Below are 25,148 nucleotides of genomic sequence, written 5' to 3'. Positions count from 1 at the left end.
GCTTCCAATTGGCTCATTCATCCCATCCCTTCTCCCACCTGTAACTCTTCCCCAGGTCATTGCTGTAAAAGAGAATACTTATTTTCTCAGTCAATTTACCTGGTAAAATAAGGGTACATTGGAAATAACTCTGAATTGGAAACAAATATCATATGTGGCATAGGTGAGAAATTTACTGCAACTGAATACACACACACAATATGATCAATTTCAATATGATCAAAAACTGGGGAAAGTTTTTAAATCCATCAATCTTGTTCTTGCGGAAGGTTCTAACGTAGTGATTGACAAAAAGATTAGCCAACCACAACTCTGTATTTGGAACCACCTATCAAAATATGGTACTTTGATTGGATTGAGCAAACGTCACTCAAACCGTTCCTCCCTTCCTTTCCACAGCCCCAACCAATGAGGAAAAGTTTTCATAGGTGGAGCGAGCAACAGGTCAGGCTGTAAAGTAGGGAAAGCAGTCGGGGGGCGACAGTTTAATTTGTTCTCGTAAACAATATCAACAAAAACAAAAAAATACAGGGACTGTTTCATCAACCAAGAGTAAACCAAGGGATTCTCCCTTATCTTCGCGAAGAAAGTAATTTCTGTCGCCCTTTGAGGTATTCCCACCTTTCTGAAGAAGCAGTGGGGGATGGACGAAGTGCGGCCTAACAACGGACCAGCAGCAGCCCCCGGGCTGGCGTCACTCTTCCCCCCGGGTCTGCAGGCAATCTACGGGGAATGCAGGCGCCTCTACCCCGACCAGGCCAACCCCTTACAAGTTACAGCCATTGTCAAATACTGGTGAGTAGATCGCTAACGAGGTCTTATTCTGGATACATTTCTTTGCAACAAAGTCGGATTCCGCGAAAGCTAACTTGAATTGCAATGTTGTTAGTTACGTTAGCTAACAGAGGATATGGTGAAAACGCTACAGCTAGTTACCTAGCTTGCTAGCCAGAGAAAACATATGATTTGATGTGATTGCTCTTTATTGTTGACCAAATTACCAGTGAGGAATGGGGCTGAAGAAATGTAACGTTAACCACTCTAAACGCCTACAGATTTAGTAAACAAACACTTTGTCTACAAACAATGGAGTGTAAATCACCTTATATTTGGGGTTATGAGTGTATTAGAAAGGTGTCCTAAGCTTATAAGACATTGATAAATTAAAGAATCAATGGTTATATAATTATTTAAAATGGCAGTAAATAGTGCAGATTGCGCTTTTAACAGTAGTGTGTCTCTACAGGTTAGGAGGTCCTGATCCATTGGACTACATCAGTATGTACCGTAACGTGGGCTGTGCAGCGCAGGACGTACAGGAACACTGGCACTACATCAGCTTCGGACTCAGTGACCTGTATGGAGACAACAGAGTACATGAGTAAGTACAGTACTTCAGGTTAGAGCTCCAACAGACCAAGTTGCCCAGGTTACTAACAACAGACACACATGGTTTGTGCAGCTGTTGTTCACTCACTTTCACTCCTTTGTATCATTATGCAGAATCAGCATTTAGACACTAGCACACTTTTTCTTGTTCCTCTGAAGCAGGTATGTCATGCCAACAGCTTTCACCCCCCCCTGTTTGTAGTGTTCTTGAGTAGACTTGCCAGCTCTGATCCCCCACAATTCCCAGAAATCTCCCCACCTCTTTGGTTTGCTCCCCTTTAAACAGCTGTAATTGAAAATCCATGTTTGTCATAATTCTGGAATAGTACTGAATGGGTGGAGTGTGAACGTTTAAACTAAATTGGGATCCTTAACGTTAAGAAAAATCACTAACTGTAGAGACACACTCAGGTCTATAAAGACCTTAGGCAAGTTGTGTAATTTAAATTTCCACCCCAGTATCTCTATTTGCACATCATCTCTTGCACATCTATCATTCTAGTGTTAATACTAAATTGTAATTATTTTGCACTATGGCCTATTTATTGCCTTACCTCCATAACTTGCTACATTTGCACACACTGTATATATATTTTCTGTTGTATTTTTGACTTTATGTTTTGTTTACCCCATATGTAACTCTGTGTTGTTTTTTATCGCTTTGCTTTCTCTTGGCCAGGTCACAGTTGTAAATGAGAAATTGTTCTCAACTGGCTTACCTGGTTAAATAAAGGTTAAATAAAAAATAAAAATAAATTTAAACTAGAGAGGAAGAGGAAAACTTTAGGCTACTTTGGAGAATTTGCAAGATATACAAGACAAGAGATACAGATTACCAAGACATATGTGTACCACAGTTCTTTCTGCCTGCCCCCTCCTCCCTTGTGCTGGCAGCATCACATTAGTGGAAACCAAGACCATTCTTTGGGCAGGCCTGGTTGTCAAGGACAATTTTAGCTAACCTTAACCTAATTCTCCTAACCTGCCACATTAATCTCTTAACCTGCCACATTAATTCTCCTAACCTGCTGCGTAAATTCTCCTAACCTGCTACAAAACCGGCATACCTGCCCTCTGGTCCAATAAAAATAGTAGCTCAAATACTTTTTCAGTATATCCTGTTACTATCATCCGTAAAATGTCTGTGTAAATCAGTAGGTCCTGATTAAGCATGAACAACAGTACAACTATAAAACTCTCTAAGAACCTAAATAACTTATCTCATTGGCTTATTATTATGAAAAACATCCCCACAGAATGATGCTGCCACCACCATGGTGATGAGAGGTGTTGGGTTTGTGCCAGACATAGCGTTTTCCTTGATGGCCAAAAAGCTCAATTTTAGTCTCATCTGACCAGAGTACCTTCTCCCACATGCCTTTTGGCGAACACCAAACGTGTTTGCTTATTTTGTTCTTTAAGCAATGGCTTTTTTCTGGCCACTCTTTTGTAAAGCCCAGCTCTGTGGAGTGTAAGGCTTAAAGTGGCCCTATGGACAGATACTCCAATCTCTGCAGTGGAGCTTTGCAGCTCCTTCAGGGTTATCTTTGGTCTCTTTGTTGCCTCTCCGATTAATGCCCTCCTTGCCTGGTCCGTGAGTTTTGGTGGGCGGCCCTCTCTTGGCAGGTTTGTTGTGGTGCCATATTTTTTAATAATGGATTTAATGGTGCTCCGTGGGATGTTCAAAGTTTCTGATATTTTTTTATAACCCAACCCTGATCTGTTCTTCTCCACAACTTTGTCCCTGACCCGTTTGGAGAGCTCCTTAGTCTTCATGGTGCCGCTTGCTTGGTGGTGCCCCTTGCTTAGTGGTGGTGCCCCTTGCTTAGTGGTGTTGCAGACTCTGGGGCCTTTCAGAACAGGTGTATATATACTAAGATCATGTGACAGATCATGTGACACTTAGAATGCAAACAGGTGGACTTTATTTAACAAATTATGTGACTTCTGAAGGTAATTGGTTGCACCAGATCTTATTTAGGGGCTTCATAGCAAAGGGGGTGAATACATATGCACGCACCACTTTTCCGTTATTTATTTTTTTGAATTTTTTGAAACAAGTAATTTTTTTAATCTCACTTCACCAATTTGGACTATTTTGTGAATGTCCATTACATGAAATCCAAATAAAAATCCATCTAAATTACAGGTTGTAATGCAACAAAATAGGAAAAACGCCAAGGGGGATGAATACTTTTGCAAGGCACTGTATAGGTAAAAAAAAAAAGATCTTCCTTATATATCTCAGGTGTAGGACAGACACTTTAAAACAAACCTCCTTTGATTCATTTTTGGGCAATTATTTTCCATGTATGAATCTGTTACTCGGTGTGTTTCTATGGGCTGATAGCAGTAAGGCCAAATTCAATGTTTCATTAAATATTTATTTTATATACCTATAGGGGTCCTAAAATAGCTAAATGATCATTGGTACGACTATTTCAAAACAATCCCCCCCCGGCTTAGACTCTTAAGTATTAAACAATCTACATTGGTTGATTGCTAGGCATACAACAAATATTATTTGTTAATACATTTGAAACGAGGTCTAGTTGTGGCTGCAACCGGACTAGATTGTGAACGACTCTTGGTGAAATGCATTGCTTGACTGCCGTGAGGGTGAAAAGTAGCCTGACGACTCACACTAAATTCTTCCGCTGCTCTGTTGTTCGCTACATACTGCTGCGGAGAAGAAAGTAACGTCTGTGGCATAGCGTTTGGCCGGAGCCTGGGTAGCCAGGCAAGGTGATAATCACAGTCGTTCGCGAACTGCAGCCCCCCAAACGATTAGTTAGAGTTTGTTGAGCAGAGGCTATGTATGTTTTGGTTCTACAAAGCTGTGTCCATCATAACGTTCAATAATAAATTAATTGCAGTCATTTGATAAATTATCAGTTCTAAACATGTATTTTTCTTCTCTATGCTCATGATCTATTTTCCTGCGCGCATATGACAGACAGTTGGTGGTCGGTGCATGTCTCTGGAGTCGCTGAGCCGGAGGAATGTGTAATACTATTAATCCTGCTGTAGAACTCATTGCAGCGAGCACTAGCAGGTCAAAATCATACCTCAGTGGGGTCAAACGAACGACTAATATCAAGGTTCGCACAAGGTGCTTAAAGTACTTGAATTTGGCACTCTGAAATTCAAGTATTCGAATACCTTGAAAATCTAACATTTTCTCAAGTTGGTGCTTGAAAATTACTTTTATTAAAATGAGAGGAGAACAGAAAATGAAGAAATATGAAAAATATTAGAAATGTATTGGTCTTGCAAATTAATTTCCAGGCAGACTACCGAGTTTTATTTCCTCACGTGTCTCTGGTTGCCAGGCGAGCTCGCTTATTCCATCCACACTGCCACTCAGCCAGGCAGGTACAAAACTGACTGATTAGTTCTGTACCGCCAAACGTCACATCGATAGCTAAAAGGCCGGGCAAATGTAGATTCAATTCTGCCTGGCAGGATATTGATGTTTATGAATGGGTTTCGCCAGACCCAACCAGGAATGTAGTGGAGGGTAAATGCTGTTTATGCACCTTTTTATTTGTGAATTAGAATTTACTCACTTTTTTATTTTGTTAATGATAATTTACCCACTTCTTGATCTGAGTTCTAATCGCGCCTACATCTGCGAATGAGTGGAATCATTAATGATTAATGTATGCTCGTTATGTTCGCCTTTTTGAGCTGAACACACACACATGCACACCAGAAGAGAGAGGTGGGTTAGACAGCTTGAATAAAGTGTGTGTATTCCATATGTGTATTGTCAGGTTTACAGGTCAGGAAGGCCCCAGTGGCTTTGGCTTTGAGCTGACGTTCAGGCTGAAGAGAGAGGTGGGAGAGACTGCACCCCCTACCTGGCCGGCTGAACTCATGCAGGGCCTGGCCCGCTACGTCTTCCAATCAGGTAAGAACCCAGGCTCTGTGTGTGTGCCTAGTGTGGAGGGGATTTAGTCATTAGAGTAAGGTTAGGAGAAGGTAGTTGTCGACCAATTACAAGCAAGGTACTCTGAGCGTTTTATTACTCTTCACCACACACTGCCTCCACATGGAGATTTTGGAGCATGTCAATATTTGTAACCTTATGTCACTCTACGTCAGTGACGTTTCGCTAAGGAGAGCACTTGGTGGTCACCAGCACAATCATCTCCAGCTTCCAATTGGGTCTTTCAACCCCTTGCTTCTCCACCGCAACTTCCTAATGTAGCCTGTAAAAGAGGAGAATGTGTTCTCAGTCAGCTTATCTGGTAGAATAACGGCTAATATAAGTAAATGTGGACTAGAAGAGCATGTTGTGTAATGTATAATCCTAGCCTCCGTGTTTTTAAAGACCTGGCCAGCTCTAAATGGTTCCTCTTGGCCATGTAAACACAAACCTCTGCGACAGAGCTAAAGCTTGTGTCTGAGGTCGTGCATAAGCTGCTGTTTAGCCGTAATCAGGATATTTTCAACTAACCTTTACTTGGCGATACGTTCTTCCTTCTCGATTCGGAAGAAACTTGTTTCTTGTAAACTTCTGTGTCCGGTTGCAATGGGAACTCCAAAAACCAGAGAATATTCTGGGAAACAGAGAGGGAGGGAGGGCCATTCTCTCTAGGTTATTCTACGCCCCTGTCTGCTCTCCAGCTGGGGTCAATTTAAACGTGCGTGGGCCCTGCGCTGGATGGATGAATACTGGATCCCTGGCCCTCCATCCTCTCCTCCTTTTCCTTCCCATATCTTTTCCAGTATATCTGGACTGGGTGCCTGTTACCTCACAAGCAGATTGATTCCTCTGGCAGGATCTCTTGCTTACTCTCTCCCCCTCTCATCGCCTCTTTCTCTTCTCAGTTTTTCCCCCTCATCAAGCTACACACTACCCCATAATGACAAAGCAAAAACAGGTTTTTAGACATTTTTGCAAATGTATTAAAAATAATCAACTGAAATATAACATTTACATAAGTATTCAGACCCTTTACTCAGTACTTTGTTGAAGAACCTTTGCCAGCGATTACAGCCTTGAGTCTTCTTGGGTATGACGTTACAAGCTTGGCACACCTGTATTTGGGGAGGTTCTAGCATTCTTCTCTGCAGATCCTCTCAAGCTCTGTCAGGTTGGATGGGGCGCATCGCTGCACAGCTATTTTCAGGTCTCTCCAGAGATGTCCGATCAGGTTCAAGTCCGGGCTCTGGCTGGGCCACTCAAGGACCTTCAGAGACTTGTCCCGAAGCCACTCCTGCGTTCTCTTGGCTGTGTGCTTTGGGTCGTTATCCTGTTGGAAGGTGAACCTTTGCCCCAGTCTGTGGTCCTGAGCGCTCTGGAGCAGGTTTTCATCAAGGATCTCTCTGTACTTTGCTCCGTTCATCTTTCCCTCGATCCTGACTAGTCTCCCAGTCCCTGCCGCTGAAAAACAGCAACTTAAGTGGTTCCTCTCATTGGTGTAGTCATGGCCCTGCCTCCTATGTGTGTATATCATAGGACTGTTCCTCTTCACTTCATCTGACCTGACCTCGGGCCACATTCCTCACTCCTCCCTAACTCACGGCTGTCCTACCTTATCAGTTACTGAAACCAGACTGTGGCCCTTCTCCTCTCCATAGGATACCTGAGATTTAACAATAACATGTTCTGACAGAATTTTAACTTTCTGCACTCCTCTTTCTCACTCAGTATATTTCCATACCCTCAGTTCTAATATGGTAACATCAAAAAGGATATTTCATATTTCAAGTTTAGAAGTTAGTACCCAACAGAATGAAGGAGGCCACTGTGTTCTTGGGGACCTTCAATGCTGCAGACATTTTTGGGTACCCTTCCCCAGATCTGTGTCTCGACACAATCCTTTCTCGGAGCTCTACAGACAATTCCTTCAACCTCATGGCTTGGTTTTTGCTCTGACATGCACTGTCAACTGTGAGACCTTTATATAGACAGGTGTGCCTTTCCAAATCATGTCCAATCAATTGAATTTACCATTGGTGGACTCCAATCAAGTTGTTGAAACATCTCAAGGATGATCAATGGAAACAGGATGCACCTGAGCTCAATTTCGAGTCTCATAGCAAAGGGTCTGAATACTTATGTAAATAAATTATTTCCGTTTTTTGTCTCAAATGTCTAAAAACCTGTTTTTGCTTTGTCATTATGGGGTATTGGTGTGTATATTGATGAGGGAAAAAAAACAATTTAATCCATTTTAGAATAAGGCTGTAACGTAACAAAATGTTACTCGGTTCAGGAAACTAGGTGCATGTCGCACGTCACTACTTCACAGGAGAGCCATTTGAACTTAAACTTTTTTATTTGATCAAAATGCGTTTTTTTATAAAATAAATGTCTTCTGGAACATGTGAACTTTCATGTGCCTTAATAACGAACTTGTATGCCATCTGTAAATACGTATACAATTGTTAAATTACGAGCCTAGTTGGTTTAGCCACGGAAAAAGACAGCAACCTTCCCCGCTAGCCATGATTGGCTGAGATAATGAGTGGGCTGGACATGCCGAGAGATGAGTTCAGATTGGTCTGCCATGTAGCACGCTTCTGTCTATAACATGAGCTGGTCAGTATGTGTAGGTAATATTTTCTAAATCTTCTTTTTTGAAAGATATCACGTAGTAGAACTGCAGAAGTGTTGCTCTCCACTTTCTGGAGGACCGCGTTTTGAAATCAGTGGAATTAGTGTGATAGCTAAGGAGATGGAGAAAATTCTGGCGTTTGTTTGCGAATATGCAGGCGTAGTCAAAAAGAGAACATAGAAGGCTGTTGTATAAAACACCTTTCTCTGGATTACATCTTCAAACTAAGGGCAACCATGGCATCTGTGACAGAGAGGGAGAAGCGTCCATCCATGTATACGGGTAAGATAGTCTAGCTAGCTACATTTTCAGATGCTACACTTTTCTAATTTTATCAAAGTCGTTTTCATTTAAAGTTAAAGTGTAATGTTAGCTAGCTAGCTAACGTTTGCTGGCTCGCTCGCTAGCTAACGTTACGTGTATGATCTGTGTAGTAATATTATTCGTATCTCAGAGCAATTTGCATTGCTAGTTATAGGCAAATGTTAGCTATCTAACATTGAACCTGGTTGGGTAGCTACCTGCAGATTCATGCAGGGTAGTAACGTTATGAGTTGGGATTATGGTTAATTGTTTAGCTAGCTAACTACATGTCTAAACAAGACTCCACTATGCAAGTAACCATTTCAATAGAATGTTCATGATGTCATTGCGACAACTGTCGATAGACGTAGCTGGTAAATTCGCTCTGGCTATCTACTCCGATTTCAGAGCACTCTCGTCTGAGTGTGCCAGAGTGCAGAATAACTCACAAATTTTACGAACGCTCAACAGCCATTGAATATGGCCGGTGTCAGTAAACGTTGGCAAAAAAGCGTAATTAAATTGTTTCCAGCAGCACAGTTGCAGTCACCAACGCTCTGGATAACATTAAAACAGCCTAACCAGCTCTGCTAGGGCGAGTAAAATGGTCAGAGTGAACTGTTCTTGGTGTCTGGAAGTAGCTAGCAAGCTAGCCAACGTTAGCCAGTTAGCTTGGGTGCTTGACTGCTGTTGCTCGGATCAACTTCTGAATGCTCCGAGAGCGAAATGCTCAGAATTTACGAAAGGACAATCTGACAACGCTCTGAGTTTACGAACACCCAGAGCACACTCAGTAGAACACCCAGAGCACACTTTACGAACACACCCGTAGTATAGACCAGCCTTTAGTCTTGATGTCTTTTGTTGTTTAGTACATGGCCTCACATATGAATCCTTAAAGAGATGGGTGGGGCTAAAGCTTAAAAGGGTGTGAACGATGCTGAATGGGTGTAGACAAAGAAGAGCTCTCCAGTAAGTGTACCAAAACATTCAAGGGCCATTTTCTGAAAAGTGAGGTTACAAGTTTATCAACTTTCAATGCAGAATTACTTTCCCATTGTTCCTCAACTGTAGTGAATGATATACCATTTTCTAGCTCTACTTTTATCCAATGTAAAAACACCATTTGAAATGTTGCTACATAAGATCGAGCCGGTCGGTCACAACTGTGGAAAAAGTATAGGGGTCTGAATACTTTCCGAATGCACTGTATACACACACTCCCTTTATTCTCTCACTCTTTCTCTTATCATTCTTACTATGACTCTTTTCTTTCAGTTTGATAGTCCTTTCACTTTCTCATTTGCTGTTAGACTAGTGATGAGAAAACTGTAATGTATTTTCCGATATATCACAGAGTAGTCTTTCACCTCCATGTCGCTCCTCTGTCCTGTAGAAAACACATTTTGCAGTGGAGACCACATATCGTGGCACAGTCCCCTGGACAACAGTGAGTCTCGTATCCAACACATGCTGCTCACTGAGGACCCCCAGATATCGCCGGTCCACACACCCTTCGGCCTGGTCAACTTCCTGCAGGTGAGCTAATCTAGCCCAAGGCTCTCAGGCCTAACCCCTCAATTCCCTCCGTCGAGTATATAATAGCATTCTGTGTGTGTGTTCTTTTACCCTCTTTTTCGTACTCCTTTTTTTCCCTTTCTCTGTTTTTGTGTGTGTGTGTTAACTCCCTCTCCTCTCTCTGTAGATTGTGGGTGTGTGTACAGAAGAGTTGCAGGCTGCCCAGCAGTGGAACGGCCAGGGAATACTGGAGCTGCTTCGAGGGGTCCATGTGTGAGTTTGAAATATGAGATACCTCCCTGCCAGACTACCAGTCTTATTTCACATTAACCCAGTGTGACCGAGTCCATGATTCTCTTTTCTCCTCCATGCTGTCTGTGTTCAGTGCCGGAGGACCCTGGTTGATAACTGACATGAGGAGAGGAGAGACTATGTTTGACATCGACCCGCATTTACAAGTAAGGCTTTGATTAATTACTGTGTATTCATTCAAATTGTATTTTCATTTAAACAGCTCCACCTGCTGGTTCAGTCCCCACAATGTATTTGGGTGTCTGTTAATGTGTGTGTGTGTGGGCTAGTGTTAATGTTTGCGTGTGGGTGTTTGCTCATCCTAAGCAGGAGCGTGTGGACCAGGGTATAGAGACAGAGGGATCCAACCTGAGCGGCGTGAGCGCCAAGTGTGTGTGGGACGACCTCAGCCGACCGTCCGAGGATGAAGAGGATAGCCGCTCCATCTGTATAGGATCTCAGCCACGAAGACTGTCGGAAAAAGGTAACAAACACACACACACAAACCTAACCTATCCCTAGACACTTTTAATGGGCCCTCATAGATCTGACCTGGGTTGTGTTCAATAGGCACCAAATGTTTTTTTTTTTTTTATTGAAACAGGGAAGGACTATTTGTTTTCTGTTGCAAAACTATATAAAAACATGTATGTATGTGTGTGTGTGTGTGTGTGTGTGTGTATATATATATATATATATATATATATATATATATATATACACACACACACACACAGTGGGGAGAACAAGTATTTGATACACTGCCGATTTTGCAGATTTTCCTACTTACAAAGCATGTAGAGGTCTGTAATTTGTATCATAGGTACACTTCAACTGTGAGAGATGGAATCTAAAACAAAAATCCAGAAAATCACATTGTATGATTTTTAAGTAATTAATTTGCATTTTATTGCATGACATAAGTATTTGATACATCAGAAAAGCAGAACTTAATATTTGGTACAGAAACCTTTGTTTGCAATTACAGAGATCATATGTTTCCTGTAGGTCTTGACCAGGTTTGCACACACTGCAGCAGGGATTTTTGCCCACTCCTCCATACAGACCTTCTCCAGATCCTTCAGGTTTCGGGGCTGTCGCTGGGCAATACGGACTTTCAGCTCCCTCCAAAGATTTTCTATTGGGTTCAGGTCTGGAGACTGGCTAGGCCACTCCAGGACCTTGAGATGCTTCTTACGGAGCCACTCCTTAGTTGCCCTGGCTGTGTGTTTCGGGTCGTTGTCATGCTGGAAGACCCAGCCACCACCCATCTTCAAAGCTCTTACTGAGGGAAGGAGGTCGTTGGCCAAGATCTCGCGATACATGGCCCCATCCAGCCTCCCCTCAATACGGTGCAGTCGTCCTGTCCCCTTTGCAGAAAAGCATCCCCAAAGAATGATGTTTCCACCTCCATGCTTCACGGTTGGGATGGTGTTCTTGGGGTTGTACTCATCCTTCTTCTTCCTCCAAACACGGCGAGTGGAGTTTAGACCAAAAAGCTATATTTTTGTCTCATCAGACCACATGACCTTCTCCCATTCCTCCTTTGGATCATCCAGATGGTCATTGGCAAACTTCAGACGGGACATGCGCTGGCTTGAGCAGGGGGACCTTGCGTGCGCTGCAGGATTTTAATCCATGACGGCGTAGTGTGTTACTAATGGTTTTCTTTGAGACTGTGGTCCCAGCTCTCTTCAGGTCATTGACCAGGTCCTGCCGTGTAGTTCTGGGCTGATCCCTCACCTTCCTCATGATCATTGATGCCCCACGAGGTGAGATCTTGCATGGAGCCCCAGACCGAGGATGATTGACCGTCATCTTGAACTTCTTAAATTTTCTAATAATTGCGCCAACAATTGTTGCCTTCTCACCAAGCTGCTTGCCTGTTGTCCTGTAGCCCATCCCAGCCTTGTGCAGGTCTACAATTTTATCCCTGATGTCCTTACACAGCTCTCTGGTCTTGGCCATTGTGGAGAGGTTGGAGTCTGTTTGATTGTGTGGACAGGTGTCTTTTATACAGGTAACGAGTTCAAACAGGTGCAGTTAATACAGGTAATGAGTGGAGAACAGGAGGGCTTCTTAAAGAAAAACTAACAGGTCTGTGAGAGCCGGAATTCTTACTGGTTGGTAGGTGATCGAATACTTATGTCATGCAATAAAATGCAAATTAATTACTTAAAAATCATACAATGTGATTTTCTGGATTTTTGTTTTAGATTCCATCTCTCACAGTTGAAGTGTACCTATGATAAAAATGTCAGACCTCTACATGCTTTGTAAGTAGGAAAACCTGCAAAATCGGCAGTGTATCAAATACTTGTTCTCCCCACTGTATATACATACATGCATACAGTACCAGTCAAAAGTTTGGACAGGTTTTTCTTTATTTTTGCTATTTTTTACATTGTAGAATAATAGTGAAGACATCAAAACTATGAAATAACACATATAGAATCACGTAGTAACCAAAAAAGTGTTAAACAAATACACTGCTCAAAAACATAAAGGGAACACTAAAATAACACATCCTAGATCTAAATGAATGAAATAATCTTATTAAATACTTTTTTCTTTACATAGTTGAATGTGCTGACAACAAAATCACACAAAAATTATCAATGGAAATCAAATGTATCAACCCATGGAGGTCTGGATTTGGAGTCACCCTCAAATTTAAAGTGGAAAACCACACTACAGGCTGATCCAACTTTGATGTAATGTCCTTAAAACAAGTCAAAATGAGGCTCAGTAGTGTGTGTGGCCTCCACGTGCCTGTATGACCTCCCTACAACGCCTGGGCATGCTCCTGATGAGGTGGCGGATGGTCTCCTGAGGGATCTCCTCCCAGACCTGGACTAAAGCATCCGCCAACTCCTGGACAGTCTGTGGTGCAACTTGGCGTTGGTGGATGGAGCGAGACATGATGTCCCAGATGTGCTCAATTGGATTCAGGTCTGGGGAACGGGCAGGCCAGTCCATAGCATCAATGCCTTCCTCTTGCAGGAACTGCTGACACACTCCAGCCACATGAGGTCTAGCATTGTCTTGCATTAGGAGGAACCCAGGGCCAACCGCACCAGCATATGGTCTCACAAGGGGTCTGAGGATCTCATCTCGGTACCTAATGGCAGTCAGGCTACCTCTGGCGAGCTCATGGAGGGCTGTGCGGCCCCCCAAAGAAATGCCACCCCACACCATGACTGACCCACCGCCAAACCGGTCATGCTGGAGGATGTTGCAGGCAGCAGAACGTTCTCCACGGCGTCTCCAGACTCTGTCACGTCTGTCACGTGCTCAGTGTGAACCTGCTTTCATCTGTGAAGAGCACAGGGCGCCAGTGGCGAATTTGCCAATCTTGGTGTTCTCTGGCAAATGCCAAACGTCCTGCACAGTGTTGGGCTGTAAGCACAACCCCCACCTGTGGACGTCGGGCCCTCATACCACCCTCATGGAGTCTGTTTCTGACCGTTTGAGCAGACACATGCACATTTGTGGCCTGCTGGAGGTCATTTTGCAGGGCTCTGGCAGTGCTCCTCCTGCTCCTCCTTGCACAAAGGCGGAGGTAGCAGTCCTGCTGCTGGGTTGTTGCCCTCCTACGACCTCCTCCACGTCTCCTGATGTACTGGCCTGTCTCCTGGTAGCGCCTCCATGCTCTGGACACTACGCTGACAGACACAGCAAACCTTCTTGCCACAGCTCGCATTGATGTGCCATCCTGCATGAGCTGCACTACCTGAGCCACTTGTGTGGGTTGTAGACTCCGTCTCATGCTACCACTAGAGTGAAAGCACCGCCAACATTCAAAAGTGACCAAAACATCAGCCAGAAAGCATAGGAACTGAGTAGTGGTCTGTCGTCACCACCTGCAAAACCAGTCCTTTATTGGGGGTGTGTTGCTAATTGCCTATATTTTCCACCTGTTGTCTATTCCATTTGCACAACAGCATGTGAAATTTATTGTCAATCAGTGTTGCTTCCTAAGTGGACAGTTTTATTTCACAGAAGTGTGATTGACTTGGAGTTACATTTTGTTGTTTAAGTGTTCCCTTTATTTTTTTGAGCAGTGTATATATATTTTATATTTGAGATTCTTCAAATAGCCACCCTTTGCCTTGATGACAGCTTTGCACACTCTTGGCATTCTTTCAACCAGCTTCACCTGGAATGCTTTTCCAACAGTCTTGAAGGAGTTCCCACATATGCTGAGCACTTGTTGGGTGCTTTTCCTTCACTCTGCCTTCCGACTCATCCCAAAACATCTCAATTGGGTTGAGGCCGGGGGATTGTGGAGGCCAGGTCATCTGATGCAACACCCCATTACTCTCCTTCTTGGTCAAATAGCCCTTACACAGCCTGGAGGTGTGTTGGGTCATTGTCCTGTTGAAAAACAAAGGATAGTCCCACTAAGGCCAAACCAGATGGGATGGCATATCGCTGCAGATTGCTGTGGTAGCCATGCTGGTTAAGTGTGCCTTGAATTCTAAATACATCACCAGCAAAGCACCCCCACACCATAACACCACCTCCTCCATGCTTTACGGTAGGAACTACACATGCAGAGATAATCCGTTCACCCACACCACGTCTCACAAAGACACAGCGGTTTGAACCAAAAATCTCAAATTTGGACTCTAGACCAAAGGACAAATTTCCACCGGTCTTAATGTCCATTGCTCGTGTTTCTTGGCCCAAGCAAGTCTCTTCTTATTGTTGTTGTCCTTTAGTAGTGGTTTCTTTGCAGCAATTCGACCATGAAGGCCTGATTCACACAGTCCCCTCTGAACAGTTGATGTTGAGATGTGTCTGTTACTTGAACTCTGTGAAGCACTTATTTGGGCTGCAATTTCTGAGGCTGGTAACTCTAATGAACGTATCTTCTGCAGCAGAGGTAACTCTGGGTCTTCCATTCCTGTGGTGGTCCTCATGAGAGCCAGTTTCATCATAGCGCTTGAGGGTTTTTGCGACTGCACTTGAAGGAACTTTCAAAGTTCTTGAAATGTTCCGTATTGACTGACCTTCATGTCTTAAAGTAATGATAGACTGTTGTTTCTCTTTGCTTATTTGAGTTGTTCTTGCCATAATATGGACTTTATCTTTTACCAAATAGGGCTGTCTTCTGTATTCCCCTACCTTGTCACAACACAACTGATTGGCTCAAACGCATTAAGAAGGAAATACCTTCCACAAATTAACTTTGAAGAAGGCACACCTGTTAATTGAAATGCATTCCAGGTGACTACCTCATGAAGCTGGTTGAGAGAATACTAAGAATGTGCAAAGCTGTCATCAATATATTTTGATTTGTTTAACACTTTTTTGGTTACTACATGATTCCATATGTGTTATTTCATAGTTTTTACATTTTCACTATTATTCTACAATGTAAAAAATAAAAAATTAATAAAGAAAAACCCTTGAATGAGTAGGTGTGTCCAAACTTCTGATTGATAGTGTATATTGTGTGTGCCCTATTGGACACTACCCAGATAAGTGTAAGCAATATGGTGATTTAAGTCCTATCTGAGTGGTTTTGTGTCCTAATGTTACTGTATGTCCCAAAACTAACCCAATGGTTTGGTTTGTCCCCTGCAGATACAGAGCAGATCAGAGAAGCCCTGAGGAAAGGACTGGAGTTCAACACTAAAGCAGCACTACCCCCTATCAACTCACAGAAACAAGGACATGACAGGCCTCAGTGAGTACATACACACACAGTGCAGCTGCTGTTTACTCACTTTCCCACTCCAAACTTTCATTCTGAGTCAGCATAGAGGCACACACACGCCACTCATGTTTTTCTCTTTCCTCTGAAGCGGTGATGTCACATCAACAGCTTTCACCCCCTCCTTTGTAGTGTTCTCTAGAGTAGACTATACACATGCGTACCCCTCCCCTTAACCCAGCCAGAGACCACGCCATGAGACCCCAGTGTGTACGCAGTATTGGGACATAGGTGTATGAAATTGTATGTGGTACAATTCTCCCCCTGGTTTCTCCATAGAGAAACAATGGCCATTACAAAGCCAGCAGTATCACAGGTAAGAGAAAGCCGAGATGAGGGGTAAGGTGCTTATGCACATGTCCAGTTCCATAGCGATCTCATTCACACACTTTATAGGGAGCTACAGGCCACAATCGGACTTGTTTCCCCTGAACGTAAGTACGTAAGCGGTCATTTAAATCTCTTTCTGACTCTCCTTCTCTCGCTTTCTCTAGAAGTCGTAAGGACAGTCTGGAGAGTGAGAGTTCGGCGGCCATCGTTCCTCACGAGCTAGTTCGTACCAGACAACTGGAGAGTGTTCATCTGAAATTCAACCAGGAGTCAGGAACACTGCTGCCCCTCTGTCTCAGGTACGCGCACTGGAGTTGGGGGTGAGCCTGGGTCTTCCCACATGCATACAGATTACATAAAACAAGACCAGGGTCATCTGAGCCCTTTGTTTGTGAAAGCAGGAGAGATAGGGAGGCGGTGTCTGAGATGGATGGATGGAGTGAGTGAGCGAGACGGTGGGTGAGAAGAAGCAAGGTTCTCCAACCCAGCAGACGTCTTACAATACAGTATGTATTCAGTGACGTTTAATGATTGTTGTGCTGGTCATCTTCTGTGCTTAGGGGTCGTTTGCTCCATGGTAGACACTTCACCTATAAGAGTATAAATGGAGACACAGCCATCACCTTTGTATCCACTGGAGTAGAGGGGGCCTTTGCTACTGAGGAACACCCGTATGCCGCACATGGACCCTGGCTACAGGTAAACACACACTGGCTCCTGGTACACACACAAACTGCTTCAAGTGAATACTTGCTGCATGTACTTACTGCATGTACTTATGTTACCATATCTGCTCCTCAGATATTGCTGACTGAGGAGTTTGTTGAACAGATGCTTGGAGATCTATCGGAGCTCAACACTCGAGAGGAGGTGAGGGAAACACCTTTTACCATTCTTTACAGGGGTAATATATAAAATGGAGTGGCTGCAGATCTGAGTTCCCTGGAACCCTCTTCCCGACAGCTAAAGCTCTACTCGTTCGGCTGCTCTGTGTGATGAATTGAGAATGGTACTTGTTTAATAAAGTTAGATCTAAGCTGAATCAATGTCTGCGAGATCAATGATAGTATTCTACACAACAGAACAGAATATAATACCATATAACGTTACTGTAAGACAAAAAAGACCACCTCATTTCTTATGATATTTATGGATGATTGTGCGAATGGTTGCATTTTTCTTTCATGCGGCCAAAATTCAACTGCACATGACTCTAGGCAATATACAGTGCCTTCAGAAAGTATTCATACCCCTTGACTTATTCCACATTTTGTTGTTACAGCCTGAATTCAAAATTGATCCATTTATTTTGTTTTTCACCAATCTACACACAATACCCTATAATGACAGTGAAAACATGTTTTTAGAAATTTTAACACATTTATTTAAAATGAAATCTCTAATTTACATAAGTATTCACACCCCTCAGTCAATACTTTGTAGAACCACCTTTCGCAGCGATTACAGCTGTGAGTCTTTCTGGATAACTCTCTAAGAGCTTTCCACACCTGGATTGTGCAACATTTTCCAATGTATTCTTTTCTAAATTCTTCAAGCTCTGTCAAATTGGTTGTTATTCATAGCAAGAAAGACATTTTCAGGTCTTGCCATAGATTTTAAAACAGTTTTAGTCAAAACTGTAATGTGGACACTCAGGAATATTCACTGTCTTCTTGGTAAGCAACTCCAGTGTAGATTTGGCCTTGTGTTTTAGGTTATTGTCCTTCTGAAAGGTGAATTCATCTCCTGGTGACTGGTGGAAAGCAGACTGGACTGAACCATGTTTTCCTCTAGAATTTTGTCTGTAATTAGTTCCATTCTGTTTCTTTTTTATCCTGAAAAACTCCCCAGTCCTTAACATGATACAGCCACCACCATGCTTGAAAATATGGAGAGTGGGACTCAGTAATGTGTTGGATTTGGATTTGCCCCAACCATAACACTTTATGTTCAGGACAAAAAGTAAATAGCTTTGCCACATTTTTTGCAGTTTTACTTTAGTGCCTTGTAGCAGGATGCATGTTTTGGAATATTTACAGTTGAAGTCGGAAGTTTACATACACCTTAGCCAAATACATTTTTACTCAGTTTTTCACAATTCCTGACATTTAATCCTAGTAAATATTCCCTGTCTTAGGTCAGTTAGGATCACCACTTTATTTTAAGAATGTGAAATGTCAGAATAATAGTAGAGAGAATGATTTATTTCAGCTTTTATTTATTTAATCACATTCCCAGTGGGTCAGAAGTTTACATACATTCAATTAGTATTTGGTAGCATTTCCTTTAAATTGTTTAACTTGGGTCAAACGTTTCGGGTAGCCTTCCACAAGCTTCCCACAATAATTTGGGTGAATTTTGGCCCATTCCTCCTGACAGAGCTGGTGTAACTGAGTCAGGTTTATAGGCCTCCTTGCTCGGACACGCTATTTCAGTTCTGCCCACACATTTTCTATAGGATTGAGGTCAGGGCTTCGTGATGGCCACTCCAATACCTTGACTTTGTTGTCCTTAAGCCATTTTGCCACAACTTTGGAAGTATGTTTGGGGTCATTGTCCATTTGGAAGACCCATTTGCGACCAAGCTTTAACTTCCTGACTGATGTCTTGAGATGTTGCTTCAATATATCCACATAATTTTCCTTCCTCATGATGCCATCTATTTTGTGAAGTGCACCAGTCCCTCCTGCAGAAAAGCACCCCCACAGCATGATGCTGCCACCCCCGTGCTTCACGGTTGGGATGGTGTTCTTCGGCTTGCTAGGCACCCCCTTTTTCCTCCAAACATAACAATGGTCATTATGGCCAAACAGTTCAATTTTTGTTTCATCAGAACAGGAGACATTTCTCCAAAAAGTACAATCTTTGTCCCCATGTGCAGTTGCAAACCGTAGTCTGGCTTTTTTATGGCGGTTTTGGAGCAGTGGCTTCTTCCTTGCTGAGCGGCCTTTCAGGTTATGTCGATATAGGACTTGTTTTACTGTGGATATAGATACTTTTGTACCTGTTTCCTCCAGCATCTTCACAAGGTCTTTTGCTGTTGTTCTGGGATTGATTTGCACTTTTCACATCAAAGTATGTGCATGTCTAGGACACAGAACCCATGGTGTTAATACTTGCGTACTATTGTTTGTACAGATGAACGTGGTACCTTCAGGCGTTTGGAAATTGCTCCCAAGGATGAACCAGATTTGTGGATGTCTACAAAAATGTTTCTGAGGTCTTGGCTGATTTATTTAGATTTTCCCATTATGTCAAGCAAAGAGGCACTGAGTTTGAAGGTAGGCCTTTAAATACATCCACAGGTACACCTCTAATTGACTCAAATGATGTCAATTAGCCTATCAGAAGCTTCTAAAGCCATGACATAGTTTTCTGGAATTCTAAAAGCTTTTTAAAGGCACAGTCAACTTAGTTTATGTAAACTTCTGACCCACTGGTATTGTGATACAGTTAATTATAAGTGAAATAATCTGTCTGTAAACAATTGTTGGAAAAATTACTTGTGTCATGCACAAAGTAGATGTCCTAACCGACTTGCCAAAACGTAATGACTCCAACCTAAGTGTATGTAAACTTCCGACTGTATATTCTGTACAGGCTTCCTTCTTTTCACTCTGTCAATTAGGTTATTATTGTGGAGTAACTACAATGTTGTTGATCCATCCTCAGTTTTCTCTTATCACAGTCATTCAACTCTGTAATTGTTTTAAAGTCACCATTGGCCTCATGGGGAAATCCCTGAGCGGTTTCCTTTCTCTCAGGCAACTGAGTTAGGAAGGACACCTTTATCTTTGTAGTGACTGGGTGTATTGATACACCATCCAAAGTGTAATTAATAACTTCACTATGCTCAAAGGGATATTCAATGTCTGTTTATGTTTACCCATCTACCAATAGGTGCCTTTCTTTGCAAGGCATTGGAAAATGTCCCTGGTCTTTGTGGTTGAATCTGTGTTTGAAATGCACTGCTAGACTGAGGGACCTTAGATAATTGTATGTGTGGGGTACAGAGATGATGTAGTCATTCAAGAATCATGATAAACACTATTATTGCACACAGAGTGAGTCTATGCAACTTATGTGACTTGTTAAGCAAATTTTTACTCCTGAACTTATTTAGGCTTGCCATAACAAAGGAGTTGAATACTTATTGACTCAAGACACTTCAGCTTTTCATTTGTAATTAATTTGTAAAAATTTCAAAAAACCATAATTCCACTTTGACATTACGGGGTATTGTGTGTAGGCTAGCAACCCAAAAAAATCTAAATGTATCAATTTTAAATTCAGGCTGTAACACAACAAAATGTGGAAAAAGTAAAGGGTGTGATTGAAACAAACACCGGTATTCTACAGTTTAACACCATCGGAAAGTATTCAGACCCCTTGACTTTTTCCACATTTTGTTATGTTACAGCCTTATTCTAAAATTGATTAAATTATTGTTTTCTTCATCAATCTACACACAATACCCAATAATTACCAAGCGAAAACAGGTTTTCAGAATTTTTTTCAAATGTTGTAACATTTAACAACTGGAATACCTTATTTACATAAGGATTCAGACCCTCAAAATTGAGCTCAGGTGCATCCTGTTTCCATTAATCATCCTTGAGATGTTTCTACAAATTGATTGGAGTCCACCTGTGGTAAATTCAATTGATTGGACATGATTTGGAAAGGCACACGCATGTCTATATAAGGTCCCACAGTTGACAGTGCATGTAGAGCAAAAACCAAGCCATCAGGTCAAACAAATTGTCCATAGAGTTCTGAGACAGGATTGTGTCGACGCACAGATCTGGGGGAGGGTACCAAAAAATGTCTGCAGCATTGAAGGTCCCCAAGAACACAGTGGCCTCTATCATTCTTAAATGGAAGAAGTTTGGAACCACCAAGACTCTTCCTAGAGCTGGCCCCCAGCCAAACTGAGCAATCGGGGGAGGAGGGCCTTGGTCAGGGAGGTGACCAAGAACCTGATGATCACACTGACTGAGCTCCAGAATTCCTCTGTGGAGATGGGAGAACCTTCCAGAAGGACAACCATCTTTGCAGCACTCTACCAATCAGGCCTTTATGGTAGAGTGGCCAGATGGAAGCCACTCCTCTGTAAAAGGCACATGACAACCAGCTTGGAGTTTGCCAAAAGGCACCTAAAGGACTCTCAGACCATGAGAAACAAGATTATCTGGTCTGATGAAACCAAGATTGAACTCTTTGGCCTGAATCCCAAGCATCACGTCTGGAGTAAACCTGGTACCATCCCTACAGTGAAGCATGGTGGTGGCAGCATCATGCTGTGGGTATATCTTTTGGCGGCAGTGTCAGAGAGACTAGTCAGGATCGAAGGATAGATGAACGGAGCAAAGTACAGAGAGATCGTTGATGAAAACCTGCTCCAGAGTATTCAGGACCTCAGACCTCACCTTCCAACATGACAACGATCTTAAGCACAGAGCCAAGACAACGCAGGAGTGGCTTCAGGACAAGTCTCTGAATGTCCTTGAGTGGCCCAGCCAGAGCCCGGACTTGAACCTGATCAAACATCTCTGGAGAGACCTGAAATAGCTGTGCAGCGACGCTCTCCATCCAAACTGACAGAGCTTGAGAGGATCTGCAGAGAAGAATGGGGGAAAAACTCAGCAAATACAGGTGTGCCAAGCTTGTAGCGTCATACCCAAGAAGACATGAGGCTGTAATCGCTGCCAAAGGTGCTTCAACAAAGTACTGAGTAAAGGGTCTGAATACTTATGTAAATGTGATATTTCAGTTTATTTGTTTATTTTATCACTCACGATTAACTGTGAGAAATGTGACGGGGGGGTGACCATAGAAATTTGTGCATAAAGTAGAGGTAAGGAAATCCATGCGCAGAATTTGATTCGGGTCTTCGGCTCTGGGGAAAGCTTCCGGGGGGGGGGGGGCTACCTATGGATCTGCAGCCTCGGCCTATAAAGAAGCTGTTCGGTAATCCTGTAATATTACGGTGGGAAGATTCCAGAAAAGTTCCTAGATTTTTCAGAAATCCTGGTTGGAGGATTCCAATAATAGTCAGGGAAGGAAAAACCCTGCAAAGTTTCCAGAATTTAAACTTTGTTCTGTATCTGTCATTAATACATTTTATCCTGTTTTGATTCCTCCTTCCAGACCAAGTTACCGAAGGAATACAGCTGGCCAGAGAAGAAATTGAAGATCTCGGTCCTGCCTGACTCTGTGTTCGACAGCCCTCTGCAGTGAGACTGCGACCCACTCCTCTTTTCAGAATACTCTGGACCTCCTTACACAGTCAGTTCCCATGGATGGACCTGTTCACCCAGCCTTTAAATGGGTCATGTTCATTAGGACAAATTGTAGCAAAGCGTTTCGCAACAACATGAAAACAAGTGTTTTTTATTGGACAAGTTCAGATAGTAGCTCCTTTAACACACACAAACACGTTTCGGACAGTTATCTTCCGTTTTGTGCCTACTGAACACAACCATGTTCTTTTAAAGGGGCTCTGGTCTGCCTTGTATATACCCAGGGTGAGAGAACCTGACCCAGCTACTGCAGGATGTCTGTTTCTATCACATCTGTCTTTGACTGTAGACTGTTACTGCCTTCTCTGACCTACCCACCTTTTTCTACTGGGTTTTTCAAACCTTTAGAAACGTCTGGAAATGTTCTGGAAACCTGTTTCTCCAAATAGCTGCCTTGCTAGATGAGACATGGATGCCATGTCTTGTGAATGGTTCAAATGTCTAGTTAGGATGAGACATCCACTAGACTCAACAAGTTTGTAGCACAGGCAAAGATGCAGGGTCAGTTGATTTAGTTCAAACATATGTTTGTTTTGTTTATTTGTGGAATTTTGTTTATTATTTCAATGTTTTTCTGAATGTCGCTAATTATAACTGGTGAGGTAAAAATAATGAAAAACTATCTACCAAATCTATTCATTTTAAAATGTTAATAATCTCTCCTTGCCATTATCATTCACCTGATAAGATCTTATTTTTATTTTGCCTGGGCCGGAGTCCCTGGGCAAGAAAAGTTTGAAGACCCCTGGCATAGGATGCCATTTTGGATGCCGACTCTGTGAAAATCAATCAAACCACATAATCCTCTCATTCTATTGTGTGTCGTCCGTCAAATATTTTTGCCATATCTTAGTTGTACCCCTGTACCAAGAGAGCCCAATTATTTTATAGAGTAATGTTTTTTATGTCTGTATTGTTTTACCCTTCTTTTGATTTTGGATCAAGATTACCCTACTCTTAAATTGCTCATGAAATGTATCTCTGAAGCTATACAATGACTTAACTACTATCAGAGGAAAGATTGTGTTTGTAAGAGTTTTTATAAGGGCTGAGAGATAGTGAAATGTGGGAGAGCGTATCAGAGAAAGTCCCATGTGGCCACACAGTTAGTCTAACTTTGTCACTGATTAACAGTTACTGTATTGTGTTTCTTGTCCTTAATTGAATCAGACGGTTGATAGAACTCATGTCAGTGCCTCCTCTCTGTGTTTGTTTTTAGGAGGCCAATAGAACTTGTCAAAGACTTGGTCCACTACACATTTCTAATCAATACTTTCTTCATGGAAACGTAATTCTTTAGTTTTGACACCAAAGCCAAAAAGTCTGATACTTTGTCCTTTATCACTGTCACAATGCGTGTCCTCAACTGTTACATTAATGTATTAATGTGTTCTCATAGATTGAAACGGCAGCAAGAGTCAGTCTACCAAGGCCTTAAAGTGTTTAGACTCCATGTATTGTATAGACTGTATCCACTGCCTACCGCTCTTGTATTTTAATGTACATCAGTGTCAATCAAGGACCTCTGTCTTCATTCACATACAGCATCCCAGATATATCTAATGCCATGACTGCATTCCATAGCTAGTTACACAAGAACAGGAGCTAAGTAACTCTTTCTATACAGTGGCCTCCTGTTCACAACATGTATTTTACTATGTCTTTCCTTTTTTTGTAAAAGAGCTTTTATTAGGGCATTTTGAAAGGTGATTTTTGTAGTACTGTTATTTTATAATGAATGAATGAATCACTAAACTGCCTGTTTCTATGTAATCACAAGTGCATTAAACAGAAATGTACATTAAAGTCAGTGGTTTTTGGTCTAATGGTCTATTGACATACTAAAGTGTAAATACATTAAAGACATGCTCCGGAACTTTGGCGACTACTAAGTATTTTTTAAGTATGAGTGACAGTCAGCAAGATGCACTTGATGCATCCACTGTAGAGCGAGAGAGGGAGCAATGACGTGGAGCACATATCTACACGTGACGCAGTATGCAATTTTCGGGGACCGAATCTCTTTTTAGTTGTTTCCATATATTGAATATATAATTAGGTATATTGAAAGGTGTATTGACTATTTTGGTATTGTTTTGACATGGGAGATTCTCAATTGGGATAAGTCCATTCTCTCATCGATGACTCCGTCCTCCTTTACTCCGTGACCCGGAAACCAATAAGTGGTCGAGGAGAGTCAATTGGCTAGTAGGCAAATGGAGGAGTGTCCTCCTCGCCGCCTCCCGCCGAGAAAGCACAAGAGTATCCTACCGGAGTCCTTCATGGAAGAGTTTTGAAATCCGCCACGCCCTTTGAGTCAGCTTTAGTTTTGTCCGAGGAGAAAAGCATGCATACGTTTAAAAACGATATGCTACTTATTTTATCTATAAAATGTCTAGCACAACTAGCTACATTTATTTTGTACTACTTTACACATTTATTTTGGGATACCACCCCTGTAAATGTCATTTGCATGATGACCCGCTAATGAAGGAGAGTAATTTCATACAAGCGCATTTGTTTCTACATTTCCTCTCCTTGCTCCCTCTCCTCGATTACCTTTGACCTTTTTCAAAAGGAGGATGGAGGAGTTGCGCAAAACCAATTGAGAATCTCCCAAGGATTTCCCCTGTAGTATTCTCACCTTGGAGAGACACTCTGATACATGCATTCGCAGTGGTAGGCCTACTTAGGAACAAAGACTGAAGCAGAAAGATTACTTTC

General features: G+C 42.3%; 1 protein-coding gene across 2 annotated transcripts; it reads left to right on the top strand.

Moving 5' to 3' along the window:
- Positions 1-424: 424 nt before the first annotated feature.
- Positions 425-24,300, top strand: LOC311110917 (suppressor of fused homolog). 2 transcript variants are annotated; one of them, XM_084153553.1, is made up of 12 exons: positions 425-795; positions 1,247-1,381; positions 5,166-5,302; positions 9,658-9,800; positions 9,967-10,052; positions 10,165-10,237; positions 10,398-10,554; positions 15,663-15,765; positions 16,287-16,421; positions 16,683-16,821; positions 16,924-16,992; positions 22,273-24,300. In XM_084153553.1, exons 1-12 carry the CDS (start codon positions 644-646, stop codon positions 22,360-22,362), a joined length of 1,419 nt encoding a protein of 472 aa, XP_084009679.1. In that variant the 5' UTR covers positions 425-643; the 3' UTR covers positions 22,363-24,300. The 2 variants fall into 2 exon arrangements, with proteins under 2 accessions (XP_084009679.1, XP_084009680.1); XM_084153554.1 differs by having other exon boundaries at positions 554-795; positions 10,401-10,554.
- The last annotated feature ends 848 nt before the right edge of the window (positions 24,301-25,148 follow it).

This window comes from Coregonus lavaretus (assembly GCF_964263955.1).
Source record: "Coregonus lavaretus genome assembly, chromosome: 36".
In the NCBI taxonomy this organism is placed as follows: domain Eukaryota; kingdom Metazoa; phylum Chordata; class Actinopteri; order Salmoniformes; family Salmonidae; genus Coregonus; species Coregonus lavaretus.
This window is presented reverse-complemented; position numbering and strand designations above follow the sequence as displayed.

What these genes read in the sequence shown, in the direction of transcription:
- LOC311110917 (XM_084153553.1), top strand. Translation starts at nt 644, where the DNA reads ATGGACGAAGTGCGGCCTAACAACGGACCAGCAGCAGCCCCCGGGCTG. An exon ending in ACAGCCATTGTCAAATACTG is followed by an intron (nt 796 to 1,246) that starts GTGAGTAGATCG and finishes GTGTCTCTACAG; the next exon opens with GTTAGGAGGTCCTGATCCAT. An exon ending in CCGCTACGTCTTCCAATCAG is followed by an intron (nt 5,303 to 9,657) that starts GTAAGAACCCAG and finishes TCTGTCCTGTAG; the next exon opens with AAAACACATTTTGCAGTGGA.